The 25,306-nt window shown below is 43.2% G+C and overlaps 1 protein-coding gene and 1 long non-coding RNA gene across 4 annotated transcripts in view; one reads left to right on the top strand and one right to left on the bottom strand.

Moving 5' to 3' along the window:
- Window positions 1–25,306, top strand: part of LOC147051214 (uncharacterized) — a 101,173-nt gene that overhangs the window by 16,482 nt on the left and 59,385 nt on the right. For both annotated transcript variants that reach the window (XR_015067296.1, XR_015067295.1), the window contains exons 8-9: window positions 2,858–2,978; window positions 6,380–6,532. This is a non-coding gene — a long non-coding RNA (uncharacterized LOC147051214). The remainder of the gene's footprint in view (window positions 1–2,857; window positions 2,979–6,379; window positions 6,533–25,306) is intronic.
- kcnh7b (potassium channel, voltage gated eag related subfamily H, member 7b) lies at window positions 1,909–25,206 on the bottom strand. 2 transcript variants are annotated; one of them, XM_085920922.1, is made up of 16 exons: window positions 25,131–25,206; window positions 24,706–24,936; window positions 16,952–17,107; window positions 14,091–14,522; window positions 13,809–14,020; window positions 11,689–12,114; window positions 9,328–9,727; window positions 9,043–9,242; window positions 8,916–8,918; window positions 8,297–8,549; window positions 6,372–6,577; window positions 5,653–5,740; window positions 5,390–5,563; window positions 4,307–4,466; window positions 2,453–2,633; window positions 1,909–2,300 (listed from the first exon to the last, which is right to left on the bottom strand). In XM_085920922.1, the coding sequence occupies exons 1-16, from the start codon at window positions 25,204–25,206 to the stop codon at window positions 2,025–2,027; spliced, it is 3,474 nt and encodes a 1,157-aa protein (XP_085777048.1). In that variant the 3' UTR covers window positions 1,909–2,024. The 2 variants fall into 2 exon arrangements, with proteins under 2 accessions (XP_085777048.1, XP_085777047.1); XM_085920921.1 differs by lacking the exon at window positions 8,916–8,918.

The raw sequence follows: 25,306 nt of genomic DNA, 5'->3' as shown, positions 1-25,306 counted from the left end.
CAATACCTGTTTGAGAACCACCCAGACCCGCATACTGAATTCATAACGTGAAACATGGGTAATAAAAAAGAAAAAACTCATTCTTTCCACTGTTTTTAATTGTGTCCTTTTATTGCCGATCCCTGTTTCAAAACAAATACTACTTTTTAAAATAATGAAAAGCAGCAGTAAACAAAAATAGACTTTTTTTTTTTTAACATCTGGCAATATTATTAATTTCATTATTAGTTTCTAGCAATATTTCCGAGTCCAACAAAATTGTGCTGGGAAAGAAAACAACTTGTTGATATGTTAAGAATAATCTGACGTAGCATTTGTATTGACGTTGTAGGCACGAGACCCTATTTCGGGGCTGTTTATGTGCAAACACTAACTTTCTACGTGGTAAAAGAGAGACACGTATGCTGACATCGTTATAACGTGTGCTACTTTGGGCTAGCGAGTGGTGCAAAAACAATAACTATACAGATTTAAAAAAAAAAAAACATGCTTTTGTCTACAAATGATAGTGTCATAAACAGTAGGTGCACAGCCGTGACCTAAGTAATAATGCACATTGTATAAAGAGGACTATTACAGTAATCTGGATACTGTAAACTGCAGTGCAATTGTCCATAACCCCTGAGTCACTTTTCAGAGAAGACAGGCATACAGCCGAGGATACACAAACAGTTCTCATACCTCAGTGTAAATGCTGATTTACACCGTTACGTGCAAAAAAAAAAATACTGGGGGTGGGTGCAAACGTGTTCACGCACTGATTCCAGTTAAATGGCATCCAAATAAATCGGAAGCAAAATGAATCATTTTTCTCTTTGTTTTTTTTTGTGACTCGTAGTACTGCATGCAAAGGTTTGGTTCTTGCATTGTCTGCTAAATATGTGAGAAACTGCTTTCCATCCTGGACCTGCAGGATAGCTGGACTTGATTAGCTTATCACGTGTCTGCGTAAGGAATGTAGTGATAAATTCAGATCCATCCCCTCCATCTGCTTCGTCACTAAAGTATGAATTTAGTTGGAAATGGGAAATAAAAGTCTACACACCCTTGTTCAGAAGGCTTTTGTGATATATCAAGGAATTACTCAATCCTATTTAACATGACTTGTAATGTGACTGAAGAATTCTGAACACAGCCACAATCCTTGTTCCAAAAGGGTGTGCACACTTATGCAGTTGTTTAATTTTTGTTTGTTTTTACGTCCACTCTTGAATAGATTAAAAAAAAAAAAATCTATTGAGTTTTACGGGGTATTGGGGACTGGTTCATGGCGGAAAAGGTTTTGAAATGATTTCTCACCAAAACCTGGAAATTGAACAAGGAAGTGTAGATTTTTTTTTATATATATATATATCTACTCTACCAAATTACATATCCCAGAAAATGTTGTGCTAAAAACACATTTTCTCCTTTCCATCCATATATCGGCTCATTTCAAACCAATTAGGCAATTAGATTTTCATCACATTCATTTATAGAAAGAGCCAAAAAAAAAAGATCTTTTTAAAAATACTTAACAGTACACAATTTTTTGTTTTTTGTTTTGTTCAAAATCTCACTAAATTGAAGAGCTTGGAGGAGGTGACTGCTGGTGAATATGTCATTGCGTGTCAGTCCTATTCTACTAGCTTTTCCATTTCTCAAGCGATGTTTAATTATGACCTTTTATGGTTCAAAACGCCAGCATATTTTTGATATTTCTTTTTGTCCGTCCAGACATAATGTACACTACCATATGTGTGAGATTTTGCATAAAACAGAACGGCTGTCGGTGCTCTATAGTGGCCTTGTTGGTGCTATGCGCTCTCTGAGTGCTTTTACATTGAAAATACATATTTATACCAACAATAGTATTTCATCCAAATGCATGAGAAGAAAAAAAAAAAAACCACATTAAATATATCCTACTAAGCAACTGCAAATCAAGAAATATATATTTGTCTGTTGCAGCATGCTGATAAAAAGTGTCTACTATGTAATTACAGCATTTTCACCCAGAGGTTTGAACACAAATGTTGAGAGGTTTATGGTCTCTGTAGTTCTGGGTCTGAGTCGGGTCTGTGGAGTCCAGTGGCGTTGAGGTTGCAGTCGGAAGGAGGCGAAGACGAGGACGATGTCGGAATTAGGATCAACGTGGACTGTTGCACCCTGCTAATCTCTTGTCGCTGTTGTTGCTGTTCCGCTTGTCTTTGTAAAAGCAACGTTGAAAGGTTGTCCTCAACTGGCACCTTCAAGCTGGCCAAGCTCGGCGTTGAGTCTTTGGATTCTCGGAAGGCCCTCTTTACTTTGTGGTTAGGACCCTGGGTGGGAGAACGGAGATGATACACTGAAGGTTAACGATGGCACGGAGTAAATGTCAACTATCAAATAATCCCAGGAAGGAGAAGGTGGCCAGTCAATCATCATCATCATCATGGTGCTAATTTGACTTTGACACTCTGTCTTCACTTACTTGACTTTGCGTATGGCTGAAAAAATGGCTCGCTGTCAAGGCAGCGGGCTGAATCTTCACGGCAGATCCGCGATAGTCTGGACTGGCCGTCACAGTGCTGTAAGCTGGAGGACCCAACGCGGGTTGTCTCTGCAGCAGCTGCAGGATGGTCTGAATGTCGGACGTTAGCTGGGACTCCAACCTGGAAAAACGGACTGTTTTACTTTGAAGGAATACAGCGGATAAGGAAGCAAATATTCACAGCTAACAATTTCAAAGGTTTAAAGATACTTAGCACGGTTGAAAGGGAAATTCAAATTCTTATCTATCAATAGACATATGTTGTGACTAGATTTAAGTTGAATTAATCACGATTTATGGAGATAATTGCAATGACTAATCACCACTTTTTTTTTTATTTTCTAGCTTTGCGTGTGAGAGCCAAAAACGGATGAAAGAAACACCAGACCAGCCGAAAATCTGGAATTGTCTTTTTGACCAACTCGTGACAAAGACACGAGCAACATGCAAAGTTTGAAACCTGAAGGTAAGCAAAATATTTACCACGTCTTGAATGGTCAGACACTGTTAAGCTTACCAATCGCTGGTTAAATATTAAACATATTTTGTGGTAGTCATGCAATGACAAGATAATAAATGGATAGATTAGACACCATGGAGACTAAACTGGAAAAAAATATTTTCCTGACCACTAGAGGGGGCACTTGATCCATGGCAGTCGACAGAGGCTTGTGTTATGGAAACAATTGTGTTTTTTACCCATGGTGATCATTAGTTTATGTATGGGAGGTGTGAATCTATTGTTTACTGTGAATAAGTCCATTCTTTCCATGAATGTAACTATGACTACATTTAATCATTAAAAAGTCATCTGCTTGAAAGTTGTAATCAATAATGCATGCCACAAAATAATAAAAGTGCATTTTATGCTATACTTGTTGTCCAAAACTACAAAAAATCTCATCCGGCCAGGTCATATAAGGGGAAAAAATGGGCTAGGTTATATTGTAGAATATTACATGACTTTTTTTGTGCCAAACTAAAATGAGCCAGACACGTGGTGCTGATGCCAGTGTCATTCCCCAGCCCAAAATACCTCCTGCTGTTGATTTGTGTGTGACTTTCTGGCTTCCTGCTGGCTGCAGTTACGTTGTTCTGAATATGACATCAAAACTACATCTGTTCACGCATTGTAATACGTGTTTGTCAAAAAAATGTTTTACCAATTCATTGTTGTGTGTTGTGGATGTGTTAAGATTGTATGGCTCTAATTCCCACCTACACTATATTAAGTCCAACAATTTCCCTTGCCAGGTAGATTTTCTTCCTCCACGTTCTATATTTGTTTGAGCAAAACGAGAGAAATCCTGGCAGGGATCTTGGTGTAAGTGCAGCTTACTTTCATTTGTGTGGGAGGTGACTTTTTATTCTTTTAAAATAATTCATCATTAGCATCGACACACAGTGCATGAGTAGTTGGCCTGGACTATGAATAAAAATAATAATCATGATTTTTATTTTTAAGTACTCTTCCAGAAAACTTTCAAAATGCTCTGACCGTTTGCCTTATGCCCCCCCCCCCCAGAAATTCTTGAATCTTATTAAACAGCCTCCGGTATTTACGACCTATTAAAAGTGCTTTAAGGTGCTCTGGCAGAATATTGCACTGATGTGGGTAAAAAAAAAAAAAAATCTATTATCAGTGCTTCTTAAACTTTTTACTACCTAAAAATAAATAAAAACAGAATGAGAAAATTGCTCTCCAAGTACCACTATCATGACCAATATAGTGAGCCAAAGCGATCATCAAACTAATGGATTAATCCCCCACCCCTAAAAAAAAAAAAAAATAACCTGTTCAAATGCTCCTGCAATTGATTTAGGCGCTGTTCCACCTCTCCGTAGGTAAGCTCACTAGCCGAATTATCATCTCCTCTCAGCTCGTGGAAGTGTGCTGCTGACTCATCCAGGTAGTCGGCGGGCTTCTTGCACACCCATTTATCACAGCACAGATCTGCAGAGAGCACAAAAAAAAGCAACATGCATTCTTTATACCCATACATGTGCGCCATCACACACCAAAAACACAACAACAACAAAATACCTGCTTGTTAAAATAGCCCGCCATTAATCTCAAAAAGGATTGCTGAGTGGGAAGCTCTTTGTCGTAATTCATCAGTTTTTTTTTGTCCCGGTGGAATCACGAGGCAAACGAACACCGTCGTTATCGCGGCCGGACACCTGGTGTCGTTACCGTCGCTTTACAATCACGTGTGTCGGGAGCCCTTTTTCGAAATTCAAAAAAAAAAAAAAATAAATCGACCGCTCGTATTTGGTTTGTCTATCTGCGAGCGCAGGTGGCTTTGTACTAGCGCGATGAGCCGTAAAGATACGAGGCGAGCTCTTTCTCTTGTCGTGCGTCCCGGCCGCATTGTGCTTTTGTCTTCACGCCGCTTCAACATCCACCGAGCAAGTGAAAGGAACAATGCAAGGAAGCCTTATCCGGGGGAAAACACTAGTTGTAGATGTAGAAGTGACAGCACGAGATGTTAGCCACTCCGATACGTATGTTTGAACCGCCGAGCTCGCCAAACGTTGTCGTGGAGGTGTCGCATACGGAGGCCACGCCGCTCAACAGGTGCATCAAAGCGCTCTGGCCGAGCGTGTCAGCCTTTCAAAGGGATTTCTTTGATGCTTTCCTCGGTGGCGGTGTCCGGTTGCAGACGCTATTTGCAGCGCCTCGGATCGTTAGAGCGCGGCGCTTACTGCCTGGACCACTTTCGATGCGGGTGGAATACGTTACGCAATCGTACCGTAGAAAGACATAATTGGATTCTTTGCATAGCGGGCTCACATAACAAACCCCAGGTACCACCACCACTCCCGCTATTTCAAGAAAGAGTCATTCCCGTTACTCCCTCCCCTCTAAAGCGTTACCTTGAAAAGATGGACTTCTCCTCAAGCCGTCTGTGACCTCGTTGTGTCCGAGAAGATTAGAGTCGAGAACAGGGCTGCTGGGTGTCGAGGGACCCCGAACTTGGGAACATCTCTTTAGGCACAGATTTGACTCCCTCCCACTTTCCACTTCTGGACTGACTTCATTGAGTTCCACTGGAGAACAGTAAATAACAACGCTTGTCCATTAAGCATGATTGGCCATGTTGTTGTTGTCGTGTATTGATTCTCTTTCGAAGACTTACCTTTGGGTGGCTCGGGTGTGAAAGAAATCCTTCTTTTCATGCTCCTGGTGCCCTCACCGTCCGAGTCGCAGCCCTCGGGACTCGGGGGCTGCAAATACATAAATATTTTCCTGTATCATTTGTCTCCCAATCTCAGACAAGATTTGTTGACAGAAAAACACAGGCTAAGAGCAAAAGCCACTGTAGCTAACAAGCATACAACGGCATTGATTTAATGTTGTTTTAATGTATTGATTGATTATTTGATAGTCAAACGGTACGTTCATAAAAGTTATTGGGGTTCGTCCTGTTAGGCGCCAAACGGTTGACAAATCAAGAAGGCTAGCATGCTAACACCAAAGCAATGTGCTTCTCTTAAATGCGTGCCCCTTCATCTGTGGATCCGAGTCACCAACGCATATAGACACGCAACTCCCTTTGGAGCAAGATTTTACCCAGCAGGCATAGTGAGGGGGGGGGGGGGGGACATGCGGTCCCTGCTTCAACTGTACGACATCACCATCTGGCCCGACCAAGTTTCTCCACTTCTGTTAGCGCACATGTGAAGCTCACAAAAATTTATATACTAGGGTGATGATGACATAATGTGTGATACGATTCAAGGACATTTTCAAGTGGAACGATTCGGTTTGAGGCATTATACTCATCTTGAAAAAAACAAGCCGACTTTTGGCTCATGTCAAAGTAGCTGTCGCTGCCATCTTAACATTCTCTTCTACCTTTGCAGACTCATCTCTGAGATTGAAGGTCAGCTCCAGGTTGGCAAAGAAGTAGTCCGCAAACTCTGGATACATATCCAACACTTCCAAAAGGTCTTCCCGTTGGATGGTGCTCAGGTCACAGTAACTCAGAGCCCGAACGTCAGCGTTGGACTTTCCAGGTTTGGCAAATAGATGGATCATTTCACCAAAAATGTCGTTTTTCCCTGGTTGTAACAAACACGCACACAAAAGACCATTTCAGTATGTGGAGCTCTCTTTTGATGTTGCATTTTATGCTATGTGTCTAATTTGGTATTACTGTCATAACATAACATAACATAACATAACATAACATAACATAACATAACGTGAATATAATTGCTGAAAGTCATATATTTGTTTATGCCTATACCTCAAAAATGCATTTTCCATTTGTTGCCATGGCCGCTTTAGAACCACTGACAGTGCTAAAGGGGGGGGCACTGTCCCCCCCCCCCCCTTCCCCGAATCTAGAGTGTACCCTGCCTCGCCCTTCCAAAGTCAGCTGGCTTTAAGCTCCATTGTACTTGTGACCCCCACAGTACAGTAGTAAGGACAAGCATTGTAGAAAATGAGACGGATGGACGGTACTCTGTAGTGCAATGAAGCACAAATATACAGATACAGCTCTTTTGAGACTTTTCTATCCAGTTAGTCCAAAATGATTTCTTGGTCTCGTGCATGAACGAGCACAGAAAAGCACCTAATGATGGAATTTCTGCAGTGGAAGTTGATCTACTGTAAATCAGTAGCAAATGAACTGCTAGGGGGGGGGGCAGAGTTGAAGATGTTATTATACACCTGCGCCCGGGGGCACAATGTACAGACTTTTTTTTTTTTTTTTTTTTTGCTCGTTTGGCTGCGGGCGAGCCTCATAGCTCAAATGTGGCATTGTGCTAAAATGCAGCTTCTCAAGAAATGGAGCAAAGCGTTGCTGATCAAGCAAGTTGGCGGCGGCATCAGGCCGTATGTCGTACTCAAAGTTGCCTGATCAATGGGATGGGTGGCATTTTTCCGTGGCGATGTTAATCACGAATCCGTGTGATTCAGCAGCCCGCGCTTAAGCCTCATTGTGTCACGTTTGGTTTTGGAGCGCATTCATCTCATGGACAAATGCCTTTTTAATCCGAGCTCACCTGGCTTTGCCTCGTCCATGAAAGGCTTTATTAGACCTTGTGTAATACGCGGTCATGTAATGTTACACAAATTCAACTGGGATGAAAATTGTGTATTTTTATTTTTTTGGGGAAAAGGATAATCCCCCCCCATCTTCCCGTGCTGTCAAGAATCCGCCGACAGTTGCCCGTGCTCTTTTAACAACCTTTTACGGATCCACTTAATAGAAATGCCAGCGCCTCGCTTTTGGCACCGCACGCCTGTCGGCCAGAGGGCAGAAGCGGCGCGGGTGCCGTCTGTCAAATATGTGTTGACGTGAGGCCTTTTAAAAGCAACAATTAAAAAAAAAAAAAAGACCTTTGTTCCATCTGTGGAAAATTCAAACCGAACCCTTTTCCTGCTTCCTATAATTGACATGAATTTTATGATTCTGCATACCCGCTTGGCAATTCAATAGAAGCAAAGCTTGACAAAGATAATAACACACACGGAGCCTCCAAATGTGTGTGAATGACAGCACTAGCCTCTTGTACGGAGGATCTGGGCAGATTATGCAGTTATTACATAATATGGCCAGTGAGTTGATCACCAATGTGGATGCCTGCCAATGCATCCCTAATGCACTTAGTGCACCGTGAAATGTCAACCAAAAAACATTTGCCCGGGATGGGACATAAGTCATACGTCTTCCGCTACTTACCGCGTTTGACGCTAATACAATTCGGGATCATTTTGCTGGAGACAATAAAAAAAAAAAAACCCCCAAAAAAACAAGAGATGCAATTTACCCAAAATGGCCACCACAATGTCATCTTTCAAGATCTCAATAGACCCGCGGGAGAGGAAGTAGAGGGCGGTGAGTACGTCGCCGCTGTGGACCAGAGTGTCTCCGGGTGGGGCGTGAGTGGTCTTGAAGTGCATAGCCAAGGCCCTCAGGCAGCCTTTGGTGGCTCCTTGGAACACTTTGCAGTTGTGCAGGAGATTATTATTGAGATGAAGACAAATATCTGCCTGCAGGCACTCCGGAAAACCTTTGAGCACCTGTGGGGAGGAAATGAGTGCCCAATTTAGACCAATCAATCCATAGTCCCTGGGAAGTGCTTTGTGATTGACAAATGAGAGAAGAAAAAAAATGTTTTGTATGGATGATTAGTGTCTCATCGCATAGGTGGATAACTTTAATTGTTAAAGATAATTATCGGTGGTTTGAGCACATTTGTTCAATCCAAATATGTGGCGGTAAAAATGTTTTTGGAGCATTGAGCCAATACGATAGCATGACATGAAGACACTTGAGCTCCACCTGTACGCCCCCCCCCCCACTTGTTTCTCGTTGGGGGGGGGCAGTTTGACACAGTGACCCACTTGGCTGTTGAATTAGACAAGATAATAAAATGTAATACGCACCTCCTGCTCTCGCCAAACAAAAGACATCAAGTCAGCAATGTAAAGATGACAAGAGGGAAAAAAAACACTCGGCCTTTAGATTTGCGCATATATCATTGCGATGGCTTTTTGCCCGTCGTTTATTTACCGTGTTCATGTCGATGCCGTTGGTGTAGGCCCAGGAGTGCTGGAAATACTCCTCCAGCCTCTGCCTCAGCGGATTGGGTATCTGATGAAAACGGATGAACTCTTTGACCCGTAACATTTGCGCGTGGTAGCGTGCCGTGCCCGAGTACAACCTCTGGATGATGGCCGAGACGTTTCCAAAGATGCTGGCGTACATAAGGGCTGAAATACGGACAGGACGGCGCTTTGAATTTAGCGGAAACGACTCGGCGCTTTACTTACGACGCCCGCCGGTCGACGTACTCACATCCGATCAGCATGACGCAAATGGAAAAGATCTTCTCCGAATTTGTGTTGGGCGAAACGTTGCCGAATCCCACGCTGGTTAAACTGCTGAAGGTGAAGTAAAGCGCCGTGACGTACTTGTCCTTAATGGACGGACCGGAGTTGGGATCGCTGTAGTTGTATTTCTTCCCGATGGACACTCCCAGATTGTCCAGCCAGCCGATCTTGTGCTCCAAGTAAGGCTTTTCCACATTACCGATGGCGTACCAAATGCAAGCCAACCAGTGGGCGATGAGGGCGAAGATGCACATCAAAAGCATCAGCACGGCGGCGCCGTACTCCGAGTAGCGGTCCAGCTTCCTGGCCACTCGAACCAGACGGAGCAACCTCGCCGTCTTCAGCAGGCCGATCAGGGTGGTGGTCTAAACACATATCGACGGTTAGCTGAGTCGTCATCCGATTATTCGACTACATTTTATATAACAATGAATGTGATGATATAGCGAGGGTCAACTGTCTCTAGTGTAATAATGTCACAAGGTTCGGTGATGTGCTGACTACGGAGAAGCCATTTCCCGAGAGAGTCGATAAACAAGCCGAACGTGACTACGTGCCACAATCTATTCATTTGGCCGCGGCGCATTGTGCTGACTTTTGTTGCCGCCGAGAGTCGTAATGCGTCGCGAGCGTTACCGACTCGCGTATTGTCATTATGCAAACATTAGCTGTGAGATAATTCAGAGAAAATGCAGCGAGGGCATTTGCGGGGGCTCTGCAAAACTAAATTAGACCGAGGTTGTTTTATTCTCGTAAACCAACACGGAATACGCTGGGCGTAGCGTATCGTACACAGCGGATTTATTCTGACCGGAGTTTGTGTGCATTTGGAATTATTGCTTGTTTTTTTTTTTTTTTTTTGTACTAGTCAGGACTCAGCACAGCTACACTATACAATTTAAGTTAAGCCGCGACAGATGTAACGAGTTCAGTCACGTTTATCTGCACAGGGATTACGTAATGTAGTCTCTGAAGAGCTCCTCACTTTCTTTGTGTATGTCCAATGGGACAAACATAAACAGCTTCATATATCCCTTTTTAATAACGCTTGGCCTCATGAGGGAGGCAGATAGTGGAGCTGGAACCTGTCCCAGCTGACTTGGGGCAAGACTTTGGGTTATTTTCAAACAAGGACGTTGTAGTTAGAGAACAATAGCTAACCAAATAAGTCAAATTAAAAAAGCCTTTTTGCTGATGACAGAAAATGTACAAATACTAAACTGAGAATACATTTTATGTTTATGAAGCTCACTCAATAGAACTGCAACTACAGCAAAAATCACCATTGTATTCATCTTTGAGAATGAACTCATTCGCCGCCATTGACTAACATTTTAGTTAGCTTTTTTTTTTTTTTAAGTATTTATTTTGGTCTGACAAATATTTCAAGTGTGTCTATAAATAGATAGATATAAACAATGAAAATCTTCTACCGTGTTCCTAGCCAATTGAAAAGATAACTCAAAATGCTTCTTTCAGATGACGACACCTTTTTAGCGGAGTGTACTCGCGAAATTTTGCGGCAAGGTTGCATCCCGCACGAATATCATTAGCGTTCCAGAACAACGAGCGAGTGTGAATGTCAGCCAGGAAAGGCTCCATCTCACCCGTGACCCAAGTGCGAATGAGCTGTATAGAAAACGGATAGCGGGATGACACTATCCGCTTGCATTAACCGTCAAATGATTGCTTCGCTCGCCCGCCGCCGCCGCCGCCGTGCACCGCAAGACGGACACTCCATTTTCTTTAGGTGTGCAAAGTAAAACACCGCAATTGAGATTTACAAAGACTCGCATCGCTGACTCAGCAGTAGCGGTGACGGCAGTGCTCCGAAAAAAAAAAAAAAGATGATTATGGTTTATAATCGGGAGCTTTTCTGGTGTAATGGAGTGCCCGCAAAGCACGATCAAGCACTGAAGTGAATCCAGAGCCATCAAACAAGCTGGCGGGCCTGGCTGCCAGCCGACCAATGACTATCTAACATCTGCATGTAAGCTGTGCACACGGCTCTGTTGGCCCCCCTCGTCACATAAATGCATCAATGATTGCCATTTGGTAAGCCATTAATCCTTGTAAATGGATTCGAGAATGAGGACCATTCAAAAAAAAAAAAAAAAAAAAACAACAACATGCAATTTAAAGTAATCCTTCCATTGCTGAGACAGAAAGACTTAGGCTTTAAGTAGTGGCCTGGGTGCCCAAGTCTGGACTCGATAAAGAGATGACTGGGCAGGGATGACCGATGCCGTAATAATCTCGTCCCTTTTGAAAAAAAAACCCAACCAAAAACTGGTTAATCAATAAATAAAGTGAAGAGATAACAAACCTCATCCGATCCTGAACCGAAGATCAGCAAGTCAAAGGGGATGGCCGCCACCATGTCTATTAGGAACCAGCCTTTAAAGTAATGGATGGCTATCTTGGCGGCGTGGCTGACCACCTCCTCGTTCTGGTTGACGTACGTGGTCCTGAAGTTGATGAGGATGTCGATGATGAACATGATGTCCACGATCAGATCCACCACGTTCAGAGGGCTGCAGGAGTAGCCGCATTTGCGCCTCCTCTGCTCCTCTTGGTCGTTGAGGAGGAAGGCGGCGGAGTAAGGCGTGAGGATGGCCGTGTAGATGACCAGTAGCAAGATCAACCAGTCCCACACCGCTTTGAACGGGCTGTAATGCAGGATGGTGAACTTGTCGATACGGTTCGTCTGTAGCTTGTATTCCGGAAGAACGTCAGCGCCCAGTGACAAGACCTAGAGGAGATGCGGAAGACTTTGAATGGATCTATTTTTAGATGAGCAGTACAAAAATTACTTCAGTAACCCCTCATAAATATCAAAAAATAATTTGACTTTTTTCCAAACTCCCCAATTCAACAATTGATGATAGAGGACTGACTGTGTGACAAATCAAATCAAAATATGCCTTTTATATCCTTTTCGTAATATATTTTCGTTCTAAAAATATCTCCAATTTACTCACGCGAGGAAGTCAAATTTATTCAACTACACGTCAAAAACCATCAAAGCTTTTACTTATTAGATTGATCGTTCCACATATGATTTATACCGTCGGCACCTTTCTTCAACGATACGACATTATAATTTATTACAGATATTTTTGTGGATCAGGGACTTGGCTTTGAGAAGCGCTGACTTACACAAAAAAAAGGGAAGCAATGCGTTTGCGTGGTGTAATACACGTTAATTAAAAGTGAAATTGCACGCTCGGGTAATTCTTCTTTGCCTAATTGTCCTCCCTCAGAGACTCTTGACAAATAGATCAATGAGGAAAAAGCCAATGTGAGCGATGAAGCCTTCTACGCGGAATTAGCGACAACAATGCGATGTACGCGCTCGACAACGTGAAAAAAATTTCATAACTTTAGTAGAGCGAGTGAGACCAAAACTTTCGTTTTCATTTCCTCACACGAATCCATTCTGACTGGATCGTAAATTATTCAGTGTCCTGTGTCATCCGCGGGTTTTTGGCCTAACAAGCCGTGGATGACAAAGACGACGACTCCTGTGCCATAAAAAAAAAAAAAAGGCGAAGCTGTGGGCAGCAACGGGGTCTTTCTAGTCACTGCACATTTCCCCGATGTTGAAGCCATGAATTATACAAGAGACTCAAGATGGGCGCTCATGTCTCGACGCCGTCCCCGAACACTAAACCGAGGTCAACGGGGACGAAGAGCGTTTAATCACGATGATGCTTTGCTCATTTATACATGAGGGATGCGTGTTGTTTGAGTCGAAACGCTTTCCCCAGATGACATCGAGCAGACCTTCCATCTTTGTGCTTTCGCATCCTTCAAAAATGGAGCGTGAGGGTGATAGTTCTTTTTAAGTTTGCTCGCTTCCACGTGGTTATTTGTCATTGGTTGTGCTAAAAGACACAATGTCAATCAAAAATGCACGAGAAACACACTATAAAAAAAATAAATTAATTCAAAACATTATTTTTTTGATTTCTACAATACATGTCAGAGGTTGTCAACATTTTTGATCAAAAAAACGTTCAATGAAACACCAATTTCCATGCCCCCCCCCTTTTCTGTCCATTCATCTCGTCTTCTATATCTTTTTAATTCAAGGTCGTCTGTCTGTAGGCTTTGGGTTTAACGTGCAAAGTCGGTTTTATTACATTGGACTTTTCTCTATTAACCTCGCCTAAAGCTCCGAAATAAGATGAGAACCAAACCAACTTTTCTCCAACTCATTATTCTTCCTGTGCTTTCCAGGAACGACCCCTCTCTCTCTCTCTCTCTCTCTCTCTCTCTTTGTGAATGTCACAGCTCCACCGCTGGGGCTTTGGCAGCATCCCAAGCTCGCAAACAAAGCGCCGCTAAGCCGTAGGCACTGACTTACCATGGAAGAGCTTTTTCGAAACTAGTTCTCGAGGGGCTTTGGCCATCAAAAATACCACATTGTAAATGATGGCTCACCTGCGTGACTTTCTCCGTGACGTTGTGTGTCCTGTCTTTGACCTTTGGCGCTATGATGGTCTTCTCCGACGTGGGAGGGGAGTGAGTTTTCTTGTCGATGCCTTCGGAGAAGGTGAGCGCGATCAGGGGGATCTTGTTGATGGTGCTGTACTTGTTGATGTTGGAATCCGACGTGGAGCCCAGCAGGCTGGACTTGACGTGGTTAAACGGACCTGCCGATTAAGAACCGCGTTGTCTGTCATCGGTTCTGTACGGGACAGACCGACGTTCTAGCAAGCATACCTTCGTTTGGATGACGGTCCCTGAATATGCTTTTGGAACTGGAGCTGTAGCCTTCGATCTCATGGACAGAGGACGCCCGTCTCATGCTCGTAATGCTTCCTCTCGGGAAGGTATTGGATAAGGATGTAGAGGACTGGTGCACCTCCGTCTGGTATATCTTCTCCCACGGTAGTTTGGGGGACGAATGGTCGAGGGGTTCGGCCGCCACGCTGGTTGGAGAAGAGTGGTGGCTGGAGCTGATGAGGGCGTGGGTGTCGTTGGCTTCCATCGGACTGCACATGCTCTTGGTGGGCGAGGGGAAGCTCTGCAGGGCAACCTCGTTGTCTTTAGGCGAGTCCACCATCACGGCATCTGGGTCCTCTTGCGGAAGCGATTGCTTGTTGGTATTCATCAGGCTCAAGGCAGCCTGGCGGAAGCGGAAAAATCGACTCCCTGAAAGCGGGCGGAAATTTACAGCGTTAAGTTACGAGAAACCGCGGCGGCGGCGTTTTGATGGAAGGGGGTGAAACTGGTTTTACGAAAACAAAGCCTTTTTATGACCTGAAAAATATTACGTGGTTTTATATTAGGTAGTTAACAGCGTAAACCTGAGAACAGTCAAGTCGTGTTCATTCAGGGACTCGGAATTTTTTTTTTTTATGCTAATACAAGTCAGGTATGCGAATTTTTGCCGGCCTTTCCAAGCGAAACCTTTTGACTCATTAACAATCGATTAGCGCAGGGATGAAAGTGAACCTTTTGTGAGGCGCCCCTCTCTCAGCATCCTCCTTCCATACATAAATAATAGCTTTCCATCTGTTTCCATACCCTAAACACGCTGATGTCACCACCTCTGAAAGCGTCTAACAGAGCTCGGAAACTCCCGGAGAGAGAATTATAGATTTTTCTCGGCTGTGATGAACCACCTGCCGGGTCGCGCCGGTCGTGGCTCCCTTAACGGTGGTGGTTTGAAGGAACAATACAAAGTCATTCATCAGCTTGGATTTGGGATCTTTAGCTTACGACGATGCCCTTGTTGCTTGTGAAAGAGGCGTCGAATGCTTTTGCTTTCTATTGAGCGCAGGAATGTAAAGGGAGAACACCATTCACCACAACAACAAATATTCTCATCCTTGCTTTCAAAGCAATAAATATTTTTGCTCTTTTAGTCATCGCCTCTCGCTCAAAGCGAGCCGGGGATCGACTCCAGCTCGGCAGCCGACTCTAATGAGGATATCGAAAAAAGACGGATGACACTTGGACTTCACTAATAGACTCATTTGTGGAGCGTTTCGGCTCGTCTACAAATCCCGCACTGCTTTATCTTACATGGTGGCTGTAGTAGAGATGAAAATGGACGTATACAGCCAGCACAGATACGACTAGAACGCTAAGGGCTTGGATAAATTCCGGCTCCACAAAATTAAACTTTGAATGCTGTAGGAATTTTGAGGAACTTGGAAACGTTAGCATATTTCTGTTTCAAGAAATATGTCCTAATACCACAGCTAGCTATCTAGTTCTAGCTAGCATTGAACTATAGCTAGCAAACTCACTACTATATAGCTATAAGCTATCCATCCATGCAGCTAGCAAAAAAGTACGAAAAGTGAAACGCGAATAACAAAACACCTTCAGCTCAACACATGGGAGCGCATCAGAAGCCGACCCTTAGATCCCCTTTGCTCAAGTGGGCTCACAAGCAATCAAATGTGATTAGTCATGTTAGCTTTGCCTGCTCACACGCATGTTTACATTCGCAATCGCAATGCCAGAGGACTTCACGCTGAATGAAGAAAATGGCTGAGATTGAGTCACAGAAGAAAGAAGGCTTGTTGATATTTAAACCTCCTGACATTCATCCAGACAAAAATAAATAAATCAAAATAAACCAGGCCTATAGAAACTCTCGAAAGACATACACTTAGAGATGGTGTCATTAAAAAAAAAAAAAGATTTGGCCATAAAAGCAGAGCATTTCCTCCCCTGCGTGCATAATTTTCAGCTATTTTGTACAACACTCACAAACAAGATAAATAATGTAACACGTTTTGTGAATAATTAATGCAGGATCATTAAAAAGTACGATTAGGCTGTATATTTTTAGGGCAAGCCAAAATAATTACACTAAGTTGTGTTTAATGATTTTTAAAAAAAAAATGTAATAATAACTTTAGTATAAGATTCATTATGCTTATGAGGGAAGATGGTTTTTAATGTTGTCCGAAGGGGCGGAATAAGAAGTAATTAGATCATTTCACGGTGGAACCTCAAAGGTCAAATACCGCTGATGTTGCACAAATTAGTCAAACTAAATCTGAATTACACAAAACATAAAGGTAAAGTTCAGCAGCTGCGGGAACGTTTTCACATCTTCCTACAGGGTCTCTCACAAGTCACTGTACGTTTTCATTTTCTATTTCCTTTCAGGCGTCATTCGGGCAGACGTGAGGTCATCAGCATTTGACAGCAAGGGCTTAGCCGTTTTTGTAAGCAGATCATTTCCCCGCCCGTGGCTCACCACTTGACATTGGAGGAGCCTTTCAAAATTGACAGACACCCATGGCTCTATTTTTGTGCCCGGCGCAAGTCCAACGCAAATCTAGAAAAGGGGCGGTTGCGCCGTTGTGGGAGTGAACACAACCAGCGTTTTTTTTTCCCCCCCCCCCTCCCATCAATACCGTTTCATTCCCGGCTTTAGATGGCGGCAGTTTGACCCTGAAACGGATTAATGTATTACCACTGTTTTGCCGAGGTCAAACGACCAGGATGACAAAAACATATTTGTCCTTTAACGTTCCATTTTTATTTTTAGCCTCCGTTAGTATATTGTGAAGGTGTCACAGGATTATATCACAGCGGAGAATTGACCAAATACTCACTTTGATCAGACTTTGTGGGCGATGCGGGGCTTATCTTCTCCGTGGAGTTGTCGCTCCCCTCGTCCAAAACGTAATCAAAATTCAGGATGAACATCATCACCACACCTTCTTCGTTCTTCACCGGGATGATATGAATAGTACACTGGAAGTCTGACCCTGGGAAAAAGAAGGAGAGGGGATAATACTGACACCAAATGCTTGAGCATGCATCACCCGTTTTCTTTTATAAAAAAAAAAAAAAAAAAAAAGGTTTCCTGTGGATCTTTGAGGCAAAAAAAAATAAAAAAAATGAGGAGAACTTGATCTGATTTAAAGGTCAACGATTGCATGTCATAAACCAGAAAAAAACTGAGCTAACCCCTTTTAAACCCTATGGATCTATATTTTCTTGCTACCTTATGAATAAAAAGAAAATGTAGTCATTATTCAGCATACAACTCAGTTGAATAGAATTGATCACGCGCTGAAGTGATCGGAGCCAATCACGAAGGCTTACAATGCGCTCGGAGCAACAATCACCACGAGTGAACATCAGGTCGGGCAGTGGAGCAGAAAAGCATCCGCCGTCTAAACTTAGACTTGAACCCGTAATATCCGTCGTTCTATCCGGAACGGAAGGATGCCCGCCGACGTGTCATCACACCAATCAAATCGGCGGACCCTAAAAAAAAAAAACGACAACGTAGCTGTGGTTGTTCTAGTGACACAGTTGGGTTCATGCGAGAGGAAATTCGTGTATACATTTGACGGATTCCAAACAATACCGCTTCATTTAAAAGCCACATTTTGTCTCTGCGCTCTGTTTTTTTTTTTTTTTTTTTGGTTCTTCTGACCCAAAGAGGACACACACACACACACACACACACACACACACACACACACACACATCACCAGTGTTGTCTGTAATCTCCTCGGGGCTCAACAGACACCCTGCCAGTAGCGTTCATTAGCAGTAGACTCGCTGTCTGACTAAATATAACAAGCTCGCTCTCCCGCTACACGCCAGAGTTGCGTTGGAAGGATTTTTATTATTTTTTTTGCCGTGGAAGCTCCCAGAAGTGATGTCCTCACTGACAGCATGATAATGTGATTTGAAAGCGTGGGCTACTGACAAAAGTATTTTCGGATCGTCATTTTTTTTGGGGTCAAATTTCAATTTAATTGGCATCGCAAGGAAAACTGTAATATTTCACATGCCTGATCTTTAAAAGACAATTTTTGGTCTAAATGAAGCCCCCTTCATCTAGATTCCACAAAATTGTGGTGAAGCGCTACTTTTGTCTCAATGAAGCTCCTCAACTCACTTGGACTTAGATCATTTGAACAGCACCAAGATGGCGGCAAAGAGCTACTTTTCTCTCAATGACCAGCTTCAACTCAATTCAACGAAGAGTCAATAGGACGGCGGCAAAGGACTACTTTTGTCCAACCGAAGCTCCTCAACTCGTTTCAACATCATTCACCAAGATGGAACTCAAGCAACACTTCCAGTTTCGAGGTAAGGTTGAAGCAAATTACAGCGCACGGGTTACAGAAAATAATTCGTCAAACATAAATATGTCGTACATCTAGTATGGATTTTTTTTATTATGAACAAAAGCATATTTTCCATCCACTTCCCATCTAAAATGGCTGACTTTTCGATTCAATAACACGGCTGACTGCGGCGTATTAGTCCTAATTACCCACAATAAAATAATACTTCTTCTTCATTGTGCAGCCTGGATGAAAATTGTTTGCTTGTTTTCGTTCCAGAAGAGGAAACAAGAGTGCTGTTCAAAGGCTTAACGGCGGGGGGTCCCCCACTCATCTGGCGTCCCGCTGAATGTCATCTCTGCCAAAAGCCTTCAAAGAGATGCGTCGTCTCAATAGAGCTGTGAGAACTCAACAATCAGCAGTACATCTGATCTCATAATGTTATAAAAAAAAATAATTATAAAGCCTCTTCTGTCTCTTACGGTTTGTCAGCGTTCATTTTTTTTCTTAACCCTCATTCAGGATTTTCATGATCACATTTGTAGAATCATTCACAATATTCGTAGTGTTGAGCTTAAGCCACTTTGTTAATGGCCTATATGTCGAATGAATATTTAATATAAAAGCTGAATTTTTAAAAGCAACCGTATGTAATTTATGCAGCCTAAAATAACACATTTCGGGCTGGTTGGTTGTTGCTATGGCAACCTCAAATAACCTTTTTGGGGGTTTTTCCTCATGTCGGATCGTTGAGCACTAATTTAGAAAATATAGACAAATATTTATCATAAAAAATAATAAATAAAATATCAAGTCGCAACGTAACATTAGGACTAGTTACGGTAGGTTTAAAAAGTCTACACACCCCTGTTTAAATGCCATCTGATTTATCTTGATATTAATATAGCATAAAAAATGATGGTTGAAATTACGGTGGGTAGACATTTTATATCCAATATATAGTGAGGATCTTTGGTATTTAAGCTTTGCTATTGCAATCAATAATAACCTTCTCAGCATTGCTGACGTGTCAACTTGTAATTGCCTCAGCAGATGTGGCAGGCGAGGTGTAAGTGTTGAAACTCAATAGTTTTTCTTAATGGGTGACACCGCCGCTCGCTGCATTAGCACATTGCACAGCGGGGACGGAAAGTAATGAGATAATCAATTCATTTTGCACTCTAATTGTGTTTACAACTGCTGGAAAGGTTCACTGACAAATACAACACGCAAAACAACAAACTAAGCAAAACAATATTCCACTGTATTTTAGTTTCCACCCACTTGCATATTAAATCTTGGCTTGTTTGTCATGATGGACATTTCATTACTGTTGATTCTATTTCCACGATCAATTATTTAAAAGAGCGCGGCGACATGAAGGGATCTTTTCGACAGTGACTCACAGGCCCAAATAATGGCGTAACTACTTTTAATTAATAAGCAATGCACTTGGGAATTGCTTTTTAATATTGCATTGAGCTCTCGCTTCCTACAGTTTATATGAATTTTTTACTTTTTTTTTAATCAGGCTGTATGATATGATGAATATCATTGACCTCTTCCCCCCCCCCACCCCCCCCATAGATATTTCTGGCCACATCTTCACTTCAGTTGAGTGAATTCTGCTTTACATTTCAATTCTCCCTCATTTGACTAGGATGCGTTGTGGTCTCATATTAATCTGCATAAAATAATCCGCTTCAGGTAGAAACATGAGTAATAATGTTGAGCCATGTTGTTGTTTTTTTTTTTTTTTTCCCGATTGGTCTTCTTGTTCGACGCTTCGACCCAGAGCGCGGCTTTTTTACACATTCCGACCGCAGATCGTTGCCCGCTAGTGGACTAATTTAATGAATTATGACGTTTTAGGTCCAGGGCTGTCCAGTTTAAGTCAATACGCAATGTTCCTGAGGCGTGAAGGGTGCGAGTTAGCACTTTGTATTGAGTCTTTGGGCCTTGTGGCTATATCCAACATGCTTGCAGCTTCACACAGTGGCCTAATTTCATCTTCAATCAGCGTCACCGCAACCATCGAGGGGATAACTAGCAGTTCAATCCACATTAGGTTTGTGGTGGTATTCATTGAATCGTGATATTTTTGCCACGCTATCTTTTATTCTGCTTAATTTAGCACAACTGTTGGCAAATGGAATGGATGGTAAAAATTTAAATCCGTGCGTAGAAACTGATTAGGAGAAAGAAAACAGATGGTATGAAGGGGAATATTAGATTACTTTCTCCAATACAAGCATCCCTGAAGATTAAAATAACTGTGGGTGAACATTCCAAGCCAATAAAATCCAAGGACCCGTGTTGTTACATTTCCCAAAGCTCAAAGAAAATCATTTTCGTTTTCCCTTTTTTTTCGGGGATAGATACGGTAGAAAAATAGGACATTTCCCCCCCCCCCCCCGGCGGTCTGTGCCAAAAAAATTCATTTATTATGGAATTAATTTCTTGTACATGAAATAGTTTAATAAAGGTATAAAGGTGCTAAAATTGGCTAATTTACTATCCCTTCAAGTCTTGCTAGCCAAATAAATGTCTGCTTTTGTTATCTAGCTAGCTCTTGTTAGCAAGGAGCTCGATCTAGCTATCTATCTAGCAAGCCAGCTAATCTCCATCCATCTATCCAATCTATCCACCCGTCCATGTTATAAAAGCTTTTACAAAATGAATCGACTTCGACCTACAAGACATTATAGCAGACTGCAACAACATCTTTAGCGGTTCAACCCCTAGCCTAGAATCGTCTTACTGCTAGCGCATTCCCTCTTAATACCAAATGCTGTGTACGTGCTTCATTCAGCACATACCGGTTGACACCAAAGAGGGCAGAGGCTGATGAAAAATAGATGCGCTGTTTTTGCAGCTTATGCATGCGTGCGAGTGTGGCTCGGCACACCTTGTGCTTCCAGCGAGTAGCGACCCCATGCTAGCAGAGCGACCCCCACGGTGGGAAGTCACCTATGAAACCGTGCACCTACGCTTGCCGCATGTCCCAGATCATTCGACGCGGTTAGCTAAGCTACCGCTGTTATGTAGTCATTATCCATTTAACTTCTCTCCGCTGCTCGGTGTCAGCTTCCTTTTGTTAAGACTCGCTACGGCGCAAAGTATTATTACACCCGGTGGAATCCGATACCTTCATAAGGCCATCAAGGGAAAGCATTTATCTCATTGATTGTGCATCGTCATTGGGAGAACTTTGCCTATTTCGCTATTCGGGTTGCCTTTCTCGATCATCCGCCGAGAGGCAGAGCAAAAAAAAAAAAAAAGGAAAATGTCGCCTCCCTCGGTACGCCTCCGACGTCCCCGATGCTACTTTTTATTTGAAGCGTAAGCGGCTTAACATTTTGCCTCCTCATCGAAAAGAATCGAGGCTTTGTCGCCGCAGATAACGCGTCGTTTGGTCAAATCCCGACATCACGTTTTTTCCGAGGATTTCCCACAGCACTTACTGAGGAGCGGATAAAAAAAAAAGGAGCAACACAAAGCAAGCCTGTACTCGCTGACATTTAAAGCAAGAGTATGTAATTTGACCTTAAGCCAACACCAGGTCCAGGATCTTGCAACAAAGAGAATAATGTAGTGTCTACAGAATGTCATCGCCATAGTACGTGGAGATCACTGACTTGAGAGTCAATTAATCCATGACATTGTTGAGCAGCACAGTACAAAGGCCTGCGACCTTTTTTTTGGCCCTCAAACTTGATGGAACACATTTTGAAAAATCCAAATCATAAAAATTGCTCATTCAATGAGATCATTAAGCGAAATGTTCTTTGTAGCTTGTGCTAGCATTGCGCAACTAGTTTACCGCTCAATCCCAAGTGTTCAATAAGTAGCCAAGGAAAAAAAATCGAATAAAAATAACTTCTTTTTTTCACGTGTTAACACCCCGTCCTTGGCAGAGGTCCGCGCTCTAATCTAGTTTGATGTGCTTTGTGCCGTGCCTGTGTGATTTTGATTCGTGACAAGCATTAGACGTAAAGGGGGGGGGGGGAAGGTCGGCTACAAAAAGATTAACTGATGTGAATGAGAAGTGATTGCTGGAAATGCGTTTGTGAGCGGAAAACACGGCACACGGCCGCCATGTTCCGACCGACTCGAGTCAATACGGCGGGTCGCCATGAATCTTTGATTGGGTTTTAGTATAGCGGCCCGCCGCCGAGGCCCCTCCCGTCCTCCATACTGCTTTAATGCATTTGCTCTGTAAGCTGCTCATTCCCAGTCAGCCAGCTGACAGCCCCGCCATCTTTATTCATGAGCACACATGCGCCGTCTCAACTCCTCCGACAAGTATTAAGAGTTTGTGTGTCGAAGCCGAGGATTCCGAAGCGACAGCCGGCGCTGAAGGTTTCCCGGGCTCTTATCCTTCATGAGCGCATGATGTTAAGATGGAGCGTGGCTCACGCGTGGCGGATTGGAGCGACGGGTGGGGGGGTGGGCGGATTTGAGCACGAGTTGCCTGAAAATCCCGCTCGTCAAAAAAAAAAAAAAACACCGAGACGTTTGCGCCTTCGCAAACGGGGCCCCCCCGAGCGTTTGGCGTAATTGTCTCGCGTGTTTCCGAGACAATCTATTTCTGCTACGCGGAGCAGCTGGCTCTTGGGTTCCTTTCCTCCTGATTAACACGGAGCAAGGAAGAGGCAAGCCTGGTGGCGGCTGACGCTAGATTAAACATGTATCCGTGGCCTAGAATCTAATCAAACTCGCAATTAAAAATTAAAAGAGCCGCCTTTGTATGATTCAATCAAATATAACTGCATTTTCGCTCCAATACTGTACATCACTTACAAACTTACAGTGAGAAATGCTAAATCGTAATATTGAGGGGGGGTCGACAGAAAGGCGTAAAACAAATGAAAGAGCATGCGGCTATGTCACGCCGACCACAAAAAAAGAAAAGCTCAAGCGAGAACACGCCAGGAGGTGGTCAATCTGCGGATTGGTGCCACTGAGCGGCAACATCGCATTAATTCGCCTCTGCGCTGCCCCGTTAGCGCTGCGGTCTGGAATACGACGAGAATGAACGACGAGCGGCGTTTGAAGCCAAAACGTCTTTTGCAAAGCTGCCCGAGCTGGAGCCATCACATGCACGGCAATATTACAGATTAGTCAGATGATCCACGCTCTAATAAAGCTACTGGCTACAAACATGGCTTATAGCACGAATGCTTTCAAAAAGCGTCGTGGAAAACAAACAATGAACGCATCAACTCTTTCCTCTTCTCAGGCATTTTTTTTTTCCCCAAAAGCTAAAAATGATTTAAAAAAACATAACCTAATCCAATCATACTCTCACACGGATGCTACTGCCGCCATTCACAGATTGCAGCAGCAAAGCTCTCGAGGACATGAATGGAAACTTTCATACGTTATGTTGCGCTCCACTACTGCGCCCTGGAAAAAGTCTTGCGACAATGCTCCGAGATTCATTTGTAATTTCTGCAGTCCACTGTTTGTATAGTTTCAGATGACCACACTTGCTTTATCTCTGCGAAGGTTACGGAAGCCGTGAGGAGAGTCTAAATATTAGGTACGCTTGTCGGTATGATGCGGTGCGGTTGCACATCATCGGAAACTACGACTAAAATAACGACCAGTTGGTTTTATGACTATCTATCCGACACTCCTGAGCATTATCATTTTTTCTATTCTAGTAAGTAAAATAGAAATAATAATTAAAAAAAAAAAAACTTTTGTTATATTTGCCAAGCAGTTAATAAGGCTTGACAGTCATGAAAAAAAAAAATCAGCCCCATTCTTGGTCTCTAATTTGATACACAAGAATTCACCACGCCTGAGGAAAAACAACCAATTGGCGACTGAAGGCGTGTCAATCATCAGGTCAGATCAGGTGTCAGAAAGTTATTTGTTGGCATATCATTTGTTTATTTATCTTTGCCAGCTCACAATTGGGCTTTTCTGACATTTTTCAGTTTTTATTTTTTTTTATTTTTTTTGTGCCCTGGCTCAATAACTGTGCTTGGTTGCGTACCCAAAGTTGTGTAAGGACACCAGCCATGTGTCACCAGGGCTCGCCTATCTAGGTGATATCGATGGTCCCTCATAGGACGTCATCAATGTTTGGGTTGAGAGTAAACGATACGGGGCTTAATAGCGACGCTCCGCTAACAGCGGCAATATCAGATCACTCTCGCAGGGGACACCTCATGCCTCTTGTTTCCCACTCTGGTCCGTCCGTCCGACCGACCGACAGAAGACCTCGCCAGGGTCGCGTGACGTGCGCAAAAAGGTCAGCCACTCACCGTCTTTGCGATAGTAGGTGATCTCCACCTTGCGCTCCTCAGACCCACTTAGAGCCTGGCCCACCTGGCCTATGGCTTCCTTGTCAGTCTGCTCTCCGTGGAGGAAGTCGCAGGTGCACGGCTTCTGCATGATATCCGGCCTGGAGAAGCCCGTCATCTCGCAGAAACCGTCGTTGCAGTAGATGATGGCACAATTTTCCACCCTGGCGTTGGCTATTACAAATTTACGGTCTGCCGGGGTGAAAAAAAAAAAAACGTGAGAGTGCTACCCTGACCTTGGAGGTGCTGTCTTCTCAAATAATTCAGGGAATACTTTCAACCTTAGACAAAACTACAGTCAAACATCCCGAAACTGATTCATATTCCAATAATATCATCATTTCTTACAATTTTCTCATCATTGAAGAATTCCAAACGATACTTACTCTGCCCCTCGAATTTCCGGATAATTATCCCAAGAAATGTGTTTTGCGGAGCGACGTGTCCTCTTCTCACCGGCATGTTTACTGGCAGACGAAATCTCCCGGGGAGAACTTACAGATGTTGCCAGTTGACGGTGCCTTCTTCTTCCTCCGCAAGCATGCTCCGCTTCGCTCCGGCT

Source organism: Syngnathus leptorhynchus, chromosome 9, assembly GCF_054491065.1.
Source record: "Syngnathus leptorhynchus isolate UIUO chromosome 9, UIUO_Slep, whole genome shotgun sequence".
In the NCBI taxonomy this organism is placed as follows: Eukaryota; Metazoa; Chordata; class Actinopteri; order Syngnathiformes; family Syngnathidae; genus Syngnathus; species Syngnathus leptorhynchus.
Note: the sequence above shows the minus strand (reverse complement) of the source record. Positions and strands in the feature narration are given on the sequence as shown.

Bases quoted from the DNA above. Each gene is read 5' to 3' on its own strand.
- kcnh7b (XM_085920922.1), bottom strand. From the start codon at position 25,206: ATGCCGGTGAGAAGAGGACACGTCGCTCCGCAAAACACATTTCTTGGG. The intron at 5,741-6,371 runs GTAGAAGAGAAT...ATGTATTTGCAG, and splicing joins TCAGAGATGAGTCTGCAAAG to CCCCCGAGTCCCGAGGGCTG. The intron at 2,634-4,306 runs GTTATTTTTTTT...CCGTTTTTCCAG, and splicing joins TTGCAGGAGCATTTGAACAG to GTTGGAGTCCCAGCTAACGT.